The 13,260-nt window shown below is 32.7% G+C and overlaps 1 protein-coding gene across 4 annotated transcripts in view; it reads right to left on the bottom strand.

Annotated features, from left to right (window-relative positions):
• Positions 1-373: 373 nt before the first annotated feature.
• LOC107309986 (cadherin-7) overlaps positions 374-13,260 on the bottom strand; it is an 89,351-nt gene continuing 76,464 nt past the window's right edge. The window contains exons 1-4 of one of the 4 annotated variants that reach the window (XM_015855214.3): positions 12,369-12,489; positions 10,438-10,486; positions 9,510-9,761; positions 374-5,987 (exon numbers count right to left, since the gene is read on the bottom strand). In XM_015855214.3, coding sequence (XP_015710700.1) covers positions 5,494-5,987; positions 9,510-9,761; positions 10,438-10,483 — 792 coding nt within the window. In that variant the 5' untranslated portion in view covers positions 10,484-10,486; positions 12,369-12,489 and the 3' untranslated portion in view covers positions 374-5,493. Of the gene's footprint in view, positions 5,988-9,509; positions 9,762-10,437; positions 10,487-12,368; positions 12,490-13,260 lie in introns of those variants that run through there. The other 3 variants (XM_085537533.1, XM_015855215.3, XM_085537534.1) reach the window with 3 other exon arrangements.

Genomic DNA, 13,260 nt, shown 5'->3' with positions numbered 1-13,260 from the left:
GTCCTTGGTAGCAAATATAAAGTACTTTCTCATACCTGCAGTTGTATTCTATATGTCACAGTAAAAATCTACTAGAAATTTAAGGGAAGAAAATTATGAACATATATCCAGGCACTCATACATAGATATGGTAACCACATCAATAGATTAGATATCATATGATATATCCATTCAGAAGTTCATTACACACAAACATTGGAGGAAAAAAAAAAAAAAAAAAAAAAAAAAAAATCTTTTGAGGAATAGCAAGCTACATATTAAGATTTCCACTTAAAATTTTTAATCTTTTTTTTTTTTTTTTAATTTAATCCTTATTTATTATCATTATTTATTTTTTTTATTTTTATTTTTCATTAAGATGAGCCTAGGCCAACTACTCTAGAATACTGGAACATATCCTTCCACTTTATGGAAATATTATTACCTCAGAGGAAATTATATTCCAGTAGCATCTGGTAAAATGTTATTTTTTACATCATTAGGTCATGTATGAAGCAATAAGAATACCAGGTGCTCTTAATTTCTCTGTCTTTTTTTTTTTTTTTTTTCTTTCTACCATCCCTTTCTGTGTTAGTAAAATCTCAAGAAACAGCAAAGCAACAGACTGTGAAACAGGGAAATTATGATCTGTTTAGGTTGTATCTACAGTCATGGACATAAATAAAGCTACAGATGGTCACAAAGTCATTTTAAAAAAGAAGCATCATAATTTGACTTTGGTTGCATGGAAGTTCTATATATCCTTATTTATAGGGAGGAAGAGCTATATTTAGCATGTGCACAGATATCAGAAACGAACTTTGTCAGCAAGGGTACTGTTTGCTACAGCAAGGTTGTGTGAACAACACTGGTAGAAAATAGTTCATACTATGAAAAAAAATATTCCACTAAGGTATTTGCATCACCATAAAAAGGACTGCAGCTCCTAGAAAGGGAAAGAACAGTAAGAGATTGTGCATAAAGAAAGAGCATCCCATTCAATTTGGAATTCTCTCACTTTGCTTCTGTCAGTGGTCATTTACCAGCCTCTCAAAACAATGCAGAAATCTTCATGCCTCTTGAAACTCATCTTGCCTGTACTTCAGCATGATCAGGATTTTACCCAGCATCTAGGTGCATCAGTAAACAAAATAATTTTGACAGTGTGATAATAATAAAGGATGTATTGATGATTAATTAACTATGAGAACATTAAAATTCAGACTGATCATTCTTGTCAGATTTAAATGGTCTGTAATACCTAGCTAGCTGTCATACATGTTCATAAATGAGTAGCTGGTCTCAATGTCAGGAAAAGATTATATCAATCTTTTAGGGAGCACTGAGGGATAGCAATGGTTAAAGTACAGTACTCAGTGCACATAAACACATTTTGAATGCATGATGTTTTACTATTTGTAAATATTACCCCTTTTCATATGGCTCGGGAACATAATATAATTAATAATGCCGAAACTTCTCAATAAAGAACCTGAATTATTCTAAAATCTAAGTGTGTAAATTTTACTGATCATAGTGGGATCAAACGACAGCATGTGTCAACTTGTAAGATTACATCTGTATGCTGATTTGAACAGTACCAATAGCAGATTTACTGCAGTGTTTGTGAAACTTTCATTTCACTGCAGTCTGCTGCTGAGGCATTTAACTTTTTCCCTGTAGTGTCTTGACATCAACAGAAGGAAACATTTTAGGACTTCCTTCTTTGCCATTAATAGAAGAGAAGGCGAGTTTCTAGTCAAGACTGCAGAAAAGTCAGGATATACTTTGCTACTATAGTTTTGACCAGAAGAAGAAAAAATAATTAAAAAATAAGTGTTAACTTATCCAAACAAAGGCCTTTCATCAAGAGTAACAGGTTTATCAGCAAAGAAAAAGCCCCAAACTGCAACAACAAAAAACATCAACATAAAATTTCATGGGTGAAAGGGGGAAGGAAGGGGAGAGGATGGGAGGAAGAATGGGATATATTTTGTTACTGATGTATGCTGATGCATGTAGAGATAATAGGATAAAATAATAATGAGGACATGTTCAATTTTAGGAGAAATCACAGTCACACCTACCTTTTGAAACAATTAAAAGAACAACATGCAAATGAGAATCAACAATACATTATTTTTGAATTCTTAGGAGTATATGAATTTTCATATAAGTATCTTGAAATTTCTGAAGTTCTGCAGTGGTTGTATAAGCTCAGTCAGAGGAATTATTATGCTTAGTAAGACGTGTTGTAGATAAGAATATAACTTAATACAGTAAATATACCACATTTACTAAATTAATTATTTTAAATTAAAAAAAATATACATGTAGATCAAAATGTCCACTACCTGCAACAGTGTAGCTCATTTGAATTTTAGAGATTTTACCCAGGTCAAAGCTGAGTCTTGACTTAAATCTTCATGATGTAATACATCTATTAGCTCTCTTAAAACCATAAACTTTTAAAGGGTCTTGGATGTTTCATTTTAAAAAAGACTGTTCAGTTGTCATAAAGAAGAAGGAAACAGATGATGGTATTTCACTATATGTTAGAAGTTGATGCAAAGTTTGAGAAATTAAGTAGGAACTGTGGCCTGTAGGTCATACAGGAATTTTTAGAAAGATCAGCTAACAAATAAAATGGAAATTCTTTTAAAACGGCATATCTAGTTAATTAGTTTGAATAATTCTGAATTTTTTCTTGGATAAGAAATATATTTCTTATATTTTCCATTATTTGTTCAGTAAAATATAATTTATGACATCACACTATCTGTCACAACAGTAAAAGAAGAATTTGAATCAGAATACAGCCCATTAAAACCCATATATGTGGTAAGTTACAGAAAGCATTATGTAGTGAATGTATTTTCATACCATATGTATAGGTATATAGTATAGTAACATCTGTCACCAAATATTTGGAATTTCTCTCTTTCTCTCTTACTGCAATAATATGTTAATAGGATAGCATACTTTATGTAAACAAACAAACAAACAAAAACTGGATTATTTCAGAACTGCGCAACAGTAAACAAGTATAACCAAGAGTTTGGACAGTGTTAAATGGACAGAAACATATCTTTTTTTCCCCCACAGAAAGCACATACATACACAAAAATAAAACCAGATTTAAATCTCCTCTGAGTGCTGTGTGCAAAAATCATCATTGTTGATTTGTAATCCAGATTAAGGAATTATCTTCCCATAAACAAAAAGAAGAATAAAAAACTGTTGTTTTGTTTTTTTTTAAACCTTCTTATTTAATGGTTGCTTAACTATACCTCACTCTCACCAAACTACAAACACATGAATCACTCTCCTTTTTTTTCCTTTGTTGTTTTTGTTAATTATTTTTTATTGAAAAATTTTACACATATGACTAAAAGTCATGGGCAAGATCTTTCAGTTCCATTACAAAATCTGTCATATATATATATATATACGTGTATATATATATATATATATATATTTATATATATATATATTTAATACAACTAGAAGCAAATCTACTGAATTGTGTGAATCAATGATTGTCTACAAAAATGTAACCCAAAATTAAATATCTGTGTTGAAGATTATTAAAATTATTTTGTTTTTCTCTGATGAAGCTGAAGGCCATTTTCACTTAGTTAACTGATACTGACAGGATACAAAAAGTCTAAAATCTTAATTTCCCTTTTCCCAGCCTTGTGTAACCCATAAGTCAGAATTTTAGTACAATAATCTTTCTTCCAGAAAGAAGTGCTTTTAGAGTATGCATCATTATTTTTGGAGTACATTCTATTAACAGATAAAATCCTACAAACAATTCTGAATACCTCTCAGTAATTGCTGGCAAGTCAAATCATTGCTAGGAATAAGTGAAAGATTTTTCAGGAGCAGAGTCTAACTTAGGAATTCATCTACAGATAACCTAAAACAAAACATTCTGAAAGAATACTTAAAAACACTAGTTTACTGGTATATACGCCTTATTATCTAATAATAAATCATGAAAGATGAAGTATAAATAGTCAGAATCATAAAAAAAAAAAAAAAAATAATAAAAAAAATCTTATTCTAAGAAATCCTACTTAAAATGATACAGCATTTGAAGCAACAGTAGTTATCCTTCTATTTTGGCACTCCTGAACCAGTGTAGAAATTATATGCATTGAGACAACACTTCTGGGGAAAATACATATGTGCAGCAAGATATAAAGTTGGTTTCTGGAGTTAATAGTATTACATTGCTTAACATAAGACAGAAATTTAAAAGTCTTTCACTGTGATTCATCAGCAGCAAAAGATAAAGGGAGGGAGAAAATCAGTCTTTGAAGCATATAGGATGTTTAACCTTGAAATTAAATCTTGCTTTAGTAACACTCCCAGCTACCTCTGTAGTCTTCTTCCCAAAAATGCAAAGTACAAATATTTTATTAAATGTCTCAGACTTTGAAATGGCTCAAAAGAACAACTGCATGTCCTTGTAGTTGCTCTCCTTTCTGAGAGATGAATGGTGGGCTCAATTTCTGTACTGTAATTTCTCCATTTCCATGCTTCATTTCCTACATTTATCTGAGTCTGGAGAAAAAATCAGTGTGTTCTGACAAGTCTAATACCATGAGGCAGTAAAATGGACCTGGATTTAGTGGAGATTAGAGCTCCAAAATAAATATAACGCTTTGTGTCAAATAATAATAATAAAGGATAAATTCTCCTGTACAAATCAGAAGAGATAATAAAAAATAACAAATAGATAGCAACGCCTTAACTATACCTACATGAGCATCACAAAACTTTTCAACCCTAAGGACAGGATATCCCTCTATATTTCTCATTTTATGTGGCTTATATAATACTCCATCATGTTGATGACAAATTTGGAATTCCGTAAAATAAATTGCAATTTTATTTTTCATAAATTTACGCAGAAATTTACTGAGATTTTCCATTAAATTGATTTGAAAGCATACAGGGACAAACAACAAATTATCAGAATTTATGTTTGTTTTCATGTCTGTCTTCTGCTTTTAGCTTAGGAAGCTGTATACAACATGGTAACGGAAATTTGCTAGAAAGTTTTCCTTTGCAAGTACTACATGTTGTAATGTACTGGGATATGTTTTTTCAAAATAAAATTCATGCTTTTAACACATATACCATAAACTTTGTGTTCTAGGCATAACAATACTGTGAAGGCATCTGCAGAGAGTAATTGCCTCATTGAGGTCACAGTGCATAGCGTACTCTTGAAAGTGAGTTACCTCTGCAGGTATTTAAGGGTTGCTATCTATTTGAATGTGTCTGAGCATTTCATTTTATTAAAAATGATATCAATGCTCATATACTTCGTGATCAGTGCAGTCTCTAGGACAAGTCTAATGAAGGTATGCTCCACCAAGGCCAAAAAAAAGAACCTAAAAGATTAAAAATGGAGAAGTATTTACAACTTTCTTCTGTCTGTAAGGTTGGGATATTTTGATTTAGTATTCTGCAGTGCATTTTCAGAGAAAGATTCCAAGGCTATGAGTACAAGCAGTCTGGACCACTCCCATACATATCTGCAAGCCTTTTAAAGCGAGGGCCCCAGTCACTGAGGTAATCATAGTTCTGATCAGAGTTTGAGCTTATTGAATCTAATGAACTGAGTGACTCTGCCACTGAGCCATTCCCTTCAAACGCATATGTCTGCAGGGAGTCGTAGGGTGGTGCACAAGGGTCCACATCAGCTTCTTTTAGTCTCTCCCAGATAAATTCCCTAAAAATGACATTATCTGGGATGCTTTTAAAAGTTGGTCTGCTCAAGAACTGAATCTCAGGTGTCACATCCCTCCTGGTCTTGGTGTCTCGGATGATGTTGAGGTTTCTTAAGGCAGCCATGTCAAAAGCCTCGGTGTCTTCTTCTCCACCACCCTCATCATCATATCTAACAATATTTTCTCTGATATCTCTCTCTTCATCAAAAATGAGGGGCTCTTTTTTCCGTCGCCTCATGGTGACAATCAGCAAGACAAGAACTGGAATACAAAAAGGTTGAAGTTTTAGAAATGTTAAAGTTTGCTCACATTTTTCATAGGGGTGGAAGCACTCATTAATTTATATGGTAAAGACAAAAGGAAATTGAAGGTAATTTATGCAGTTAGACTTCATATCTAGTAGGTTCTAAAGTGGCTTTTAAACTATGAGCTTTTTAGTTGTTAAAGAATTTATTTCCAAAGCCATTCTGAATTAATGTCTTCATTTCTAATTCTATATCCTATGTTATCTGCTAAACATAAATTTCAGGACTGATTCAGTCTCACTATACAATCTCACAGCCATGAAATAAAAAAGGGACCTTTTCTTGTACTCCTAATTGCCTAAGTAGTAAAAGCACATTCATAAAGTAACTCAATAGAATTTAACAACCACAGTTTGGGAAGTGTCTGAATTAAAGCATATGGGCAATCTCTTCTGGGAGAAAAAAAAAAAAATAAACCACCCACCACCCACTTTACTAGATCAGGGAAGACTGAATTGTTAACCCATGTGTAACTTAAGACTCTCTTACAGACATAAATTAAAAGAATCTTTAGATAAGACTCTACTTTCCTTTTTAAGTCCAAAGCACTGTACTTCAGGTATATGAATTATTTCTAATGAGATCTGTCAGCACTGAATTTTACTGGATCATCTAGCATAAGAAAAGGTAATAATTTTTAAATTATAGTTTTTAATATTTCCTTTTGGTCTAAAGTTAATGTTAAATATGGTGACAATCAAAGATACTGTGAGCAACAAAGTCAAGACTTTCCTTTTTCAAATACAGATTTGATAAAGAAGCATCATTAATGGCATATAAAAAAATGGAAGCCAGTAAAATTTTACTCAAATGTTGGACATGAATCAACCTCCTACAAAACAATTAAATTATCTTGTAGCATCAGAATACCATTTGCTTAGATTATACTTATAGAAAAGAGAAGGCGCTGCTATGATTGTTAAAAAAACATTAGTAACTTGAACACTAAGCATAATTCCACAATCAATTGATCCATTCTGATTTACTGCTTATTTTAATCTTAGGAATATTTTTCTATATGTATTCACATATCTCTGGTTTGACATCTATTCTTAGAGTACTTTGTTATGACTGCTAAATGCTTCATAAACTTCTGGAAAATAAAAAGCTCATTTAGATATAATCAAGTATGAACTTCTCTTGGCAGTCTCAAAAGCATCCTCTATAAATTGTTCACAGTTCACTCTAAAAGTAATACCTCTTATTTATTTACATGGAAACATCAACAACAGATGAACTGCACCACCCATCACCTCACTGTGCTCTCATTACGTTTAGTCTCCATACATGTTCAGCAAGCATTTATGAAAGTCCATGGAGGTATCCAGTGACAAGCCTTTTCTTTATGTGCACTTCCATGTCAGATGCTGTTCTGTCTGATTGCCCTTCTTCTGTCATCTGTCACATGACAACAAAATGTAATGGAGTACTGGTGGGAGGGTTCAACCTCTACTGCCATACAGCCAACATCCACCTCTGAAGTTGTGTTGATGGGTTTTACTTTCAGAGCAGCCCTTTTATAACACAGGACACCCTTGAAAACCTTTCTTTTCATGCAGGAATTTTTAAAAGCAATATCAATCCAGTTTTCATGAGTCGTAATTTAATGTGAGGATGACATGATTAGAATTAAACAAGTTATTCTGAGATGTTATGTGTAGAAATTCATGTTATACTTCCACAGACATTGTAATATTGTTTCAAATAGGCTAAGGAGAAAGCTGTTTAAAGGCAGACCTGCAAAACTTTTTATTTCCCTTTGGAGTCATGTATGTCTAAAAATAATTCTGGAAAAAAGTTTCTTTTTCTTTTTCCTTTTCTTTTTATTTCCACCTAACAAATATATATAATATATATTTAAGGCACAAGTCTAATGTTCCATCTACTAACTTGTGACTCTAGCCCACTGCTATATCAGCATCACTCTTTCACTTTTAGCACCTTGGCATCTCCTTGAATCATGTCTTGTCTATTGAATTAATACACCACTGGTTTAGGGCACTATGTTTCAACAACATTTACATAAGCAGTTTGAAAATATAGGACTTTTACCTTTAAAGTGTTTTTATGAAATTTTAAAATATTCTGATATTTCTAAAATAGAAATTGAGTAGTAGATATAACAGATAGTATTATTCTCATACTAAAGGTATCAGACAACAGATGCACTCTTACATCTTTTTCCTATTATAACAAATATTTTTAAGTGAAAGACAAATTAGTTTGCTGGCAGTGTTAATACACATTTAAGTCATAAAATAAACATTTTTTGGAGTATTTTTAATATTTACTGCCACAATTTTTATTGTCGTGTAGGTAAGAAGACAATCATTTTCTTCAATCAAGTGTAAAAGTGTTTTTCCACTACTGTCGTTCTTAACAATCTTCATTTGAAAGTTAAATAACTGTTAAAAAGTGAAAAAATATGAAGCTCTGTTGACAGGTCTGCCTGAAGGTGCAAGAAAAATCAAGATGCAATGAATGTTTTATGCAACAAATAATTCACCACTGGGACTGCCTGAATTTGGGAAGTCTTTAGCCTTCTCCTTCCTCTTGGGCTGACGTGTGAATCCAGTAAATAGCAAAATCTCTCCAATGATAGCAACAGTGAAGAGAATTCCTGTGTGCTGAACTGGGACAGCTGGGACATTTTTAATATCATATCTTTCTGACACCAATTGAAATTACACCTCTTCTCATCTGCATCCCACAGATGCAAGGGTGGTTCTTCATGTTTATTCCTTGATTTAGGCTTGTAATGGTATCATGCAGGCACATTGTTTAAGGATTTGGCACAAAATGAGAAATGCTAACTAACTAGCCTCTTGACAGTTCTTTACTGTTTGCATACTGATTGCTCCCAGTCTTTTATACAGCTGTAGTTTCAGTCCATAACATAAAATTCAACCATGCCTCTAGTTGCAAGCTTAACAAAAGATCATTCTGTATAAGATTTTCAATTAAATACAATGATTTTATCATTAAATTGTATCAATTGTATTTCCTGAGTGTCTTTTGTTCACTACGATAAAATAAATAAATAAATAAATAATGTTTTAAGAGTTATATCTCTGAAAAGAGCATACACTGATCTGAAAATGACCAGCTATTACACTAAACTGGAGAAATACTTTCATAAACTGTATTGTCTACTTCTTAAATAATACATTTGTTGCAAATGATCTTTTCCATCTAATGTTATTTCGTATATGCCTCTGGAGGCAGCTTGTAAAAGAAACAAAATATTTGAACTTGTAAATCCCAGACTGAGGATATTGTGTAGTTCATGATGCAAAATGCTGCTTGCAATTTTCTGCTCGCAATGTTATATATTCTATTTTTAAAAATGTAGTGGTTTTTTGTTTTTTTTTTTAAGGGGAAAAAAAAGGAAAAAAAAAGAACTGTATGTATATATATATATATATATAGTTATAGTTATAGTTATTTAAATGAAAACTAATAATGATGGAAGACTTACCTAGCAGTGTTAAAACACAAGCCAATATTGCTATCAGGGCTCCAGTGCTAAGTCCTGCAGGCAAGATGTATGCCTCTGCATTACATGTCTGAGCAATACCATCTGCATCGCAATCACAGACTCTTATGGTGAGGGTATTAGTGCTACTAAGTGAAGGTGATCCGCTGTCCACAATGAATATTGGCAAGTAGAAAACAGATTGTTCCTGTCTTCGAAAACCATTTCTTCTGGTTAATACAGTTGCAGTGTTATCTAGGTGAAGGAATAAAAGGATAAAAGTAAAATACTTGGTCTTACTAGAACATAAATATAAATAATACAGGCTTTCACTCAAAAGAATTTAGAGGCACATTCATATTATTTCAATAAACTTACATTTCCTGGTCATACATTCCTTCATCTACAGAGGCAGGATCAGATGAAAATTTAAGTTCAACTAAACTGAAATATTTCTATTTTTGGGAAAGACTGTTTCCAAATTGCAGAAGTCTATTTGGTTTTAGTTTGCTCGCATTGCCACAATCTTGATGTATAGTTGAAGAAGTGATTATTGTAAAGGAGAAGAAAAAAAGTCACACTCAATAATTAGATTAAGTATTTGCATATATTTCATGTCTAATTTCCAAAGTTCTGTAACAACTACTTGTGGTATAGATAGTATGGGAATCATGAGCACATTCATAGGTGAGTAGGCTCTGAAGACCAGTGGCTGATTTTTATTTTTTTTTTAAATGTAAAAAAGAAATTACCCAATTGGCAAACAAATACAAGTAATGTCACATATAATAAAGACATGCACTTGTTTTCCATCTCAGCCAAGATTCAACAAGTTGATTAATATAATCAGTCTTAAATGTGTGCTGCTTTGCTGCTCTGAGCTGGGTGACTAAAAAGTCCATGTGTTCCAGAAAATATTTGCAAAACTCACTGTGTTCAATACAGGTTGACCGCTCCTGAGAGGTAGGGAGATACATCTCCTAGAAATGTATAGAAAAGGTTGGTCGGTCGGTCTGTCTATCTATCATCTAGCTATCTGTCTTTCTATAGATAGATACCGATAGTCTGGTGGAGGTAACTTATTGTGTCATCTATTATGACCTTTCTGAAAAACCATACAAACATTTCTTCATATAGAACCATATGCGATATGTATAAAACTAAATAATGTCAGAAGAGGCAACTGCTGCACTGCCTTTTACCTCCACTGATTTTACTGTCATTAGAAGGATATCTATTACTGAACTTAGCATACTGTAAGTTTTTTGAAAAAGAAACTGTCTTTTTATTGAGTACTTTACAGTACTTGTAACAGTGTCAGATTTCTAGAAATATATTATTTTGATCATTATTTACAGTTCTTCGTTTCAAACAGTAAGCTTCTTGAATGAAGAACATTACATATGTTGGTAACTACATGCAAGAAAAGGCAATAAATAGCTGTGTGAGAAATGTATTTTAGGTCACAGGTACAGAGTGAAAATTCCCTGAAGTATGTAAAACACTACACTTTAGTCCACCATATGTCTCTTTTGTCTTATTAATAAAAATGACTTTGCAACCTTAGTTAGTACTGGTATGTGAAATAGCAATGCAAAAGTAAGGTAGTTTTTAGTTCTGGTCCAAAGGTAATGCCTTCAATTTTATTTTGTTGGTCCCCAACTTCTGAGGGGAATGTTGGTGATGTGGCAGTAAAGTTTGATCCTTCCTGTGAATATTTTGTTACATTTTATTGCCATGCAACACATAGCTGCAGAGGGGCAGCCCAACAAAATGCTGTTTGAAATGAAAGTGTGTATGAATAAAAGGTATGGAATTGAATGTCTTCATGTGGAAAAGAATGGCACCCACTCACATTCATCAGGGCTTGCTGAACATTTACGGAAGCCAAAACACAGGATGTGAGCATAGCTGAGGGAGTGAGCGGTGTGTTTCAGCAGTGGCTACAGCAACAGACATTCACCTCTGCTGGTGCCAGATTTTACAGGCAACGCACACAGGCTTTTGTTCATCACTAGCAAAAATGCTTAGCTGCTGGTAGTGGCTGTGCTGATAAATAGTTTTTGGTATCTGAAAATATGTTCTACCAAATAATTTTATTGTGCACTTTGTGTTGGTTGTATTTTTCATGGAAATAAATAGAAGGAGTAACGTTCATAGTGACAGAGTGACCTGTGTAGTTCTATTTGCCTCAGCTCATAGCCAAACTGACTCATAACCAGCTAGTGCAATAAGAGCACTAATTAGAAGCATGTTCTCAGATATTTTAACTAATAGAAATGTGATGTCAGTGGGAGTCTTTTCATAAGTCTGTAGGTAATGTTAGTGAGAAGTCTGCATAAATACTTCAGGCAGCTTCCATTTTCAAAATCATTCTTCAGTAGGTGGTATGCCTATTGAAAATGTGTGGGTTTTTTTGTTAATTTGTTTGTTTTTGTATTTAAAGAATCCCTGTGCACTTTTTTTTTGGTGTGTGTGTGTGTTATGCCTTATTTTAATAAAATATGAATTCCTGGACATTTTTCATTTACTGCCCCAAGGTAAAATCTGGACAAAAATGCATAAATACAGTGGGAAAATGTGAAAAGAGCAACTTCTGGGAAAAAAAAAAAAAAAAGAAGAAGAAAAAAAAAGAAGCTCGTGTTTGGCTCAAGGCTTTAAATGATGCTGACAACAGCTTTATTCCCTTGACAGATAGTCTACAGATAGAATTATTTAGGGGCTGATTCTGCTTTAATTTATATCCTTACCAGAACAGAAGTTTATATATGTCATAATCAGTACAATATATATTCAAAACAGAAGGTGTTAAAAATGAATATTTACTCAAATGAAAAGGTTCTGTTGCCTTTATATTCTTACCTTTGTTGTCCTGAAGTGTAAAATTATGGTTATTTGCTGCTTCTGCTGTTAAACTGAAGTAGAACTGATGACCATTTGGTGGGTCATCTTTATCAATTGCGCTGATTTTCTGGATGATCTGTTTTGAGATACATAGGTGTTTCATTGTTTGGCACTTGAAGGAGCATTCATACATGCACATTATATAACCTCTCTATTCCCTACTGAAGTGTCAAGTCTCTTTTGAATCCACTTTCCATTATGGTTTGTTTTTCTTAACTCCCAAGCATGTGTTCTTAGTATTGTTAACTAAAACATGACTTTTCCTTACTTTCCTTGTTCTTGAAATTTATTCAATAAAAGTAATGCTCTGCAGGACCTCAGTATAATTAATTCCTGTCATTTGTCAGTGATTGAAGTCATAACTGCCTAGTGGTGGAGGAAGCACTTCTGAATATCCAGAACACAACCCTCTTGTAGTTATCATTTTTTGCAATCAATATTGCACTGTAAAATTCTGCAAAGAAGATATTATTATTTTAATTATTTCTATGCACTTCCTTTTTTTTTTAATTTTATTTTAAAGAGAAAAAGAAGTATGAAAAAGAAAATGACAAGTCCTAAGCATAATAATAGTATCTTTTTTCTTTTTTTTTTTTTCACTTTTTAAATTTTATTTTGTAAAATTCAGTCAAAATTTCTCTCTAAAAGATTTTAATATTGCTTCCAATCCTTAAAGGAATAAATACTACGACATATGAGTTCTGACTGGACCACAGAGACAAGAAGCAAATACACCAGTAGAACATTCTTAATCTATTCCTGTGTTTCTCATGAGTGTGAGCTAACAAACATAGTTTTTTTTCTGTTGAGAATTTAAATTTTTCTGTACTTTCAAATGTTTAACAAACAT

This window comes from Coturnix japonica, chromosome 2 (genome assembly GCF_054131305.1).
Source record: "Coturnix japonica strain WE chromosome 2, WE-NBRP24, whole genome shotgun sequence".
In the NCBI taxonomy this organism is placed as follows: Eukaryota; Metazoa; Chordata; class Aves; order Galliformes; family Phasianidae; genus Coturnix; species Coturnix japonica.
This window is presented reverse-complemented; position numbering and strand designations above follow the sequence as displayed.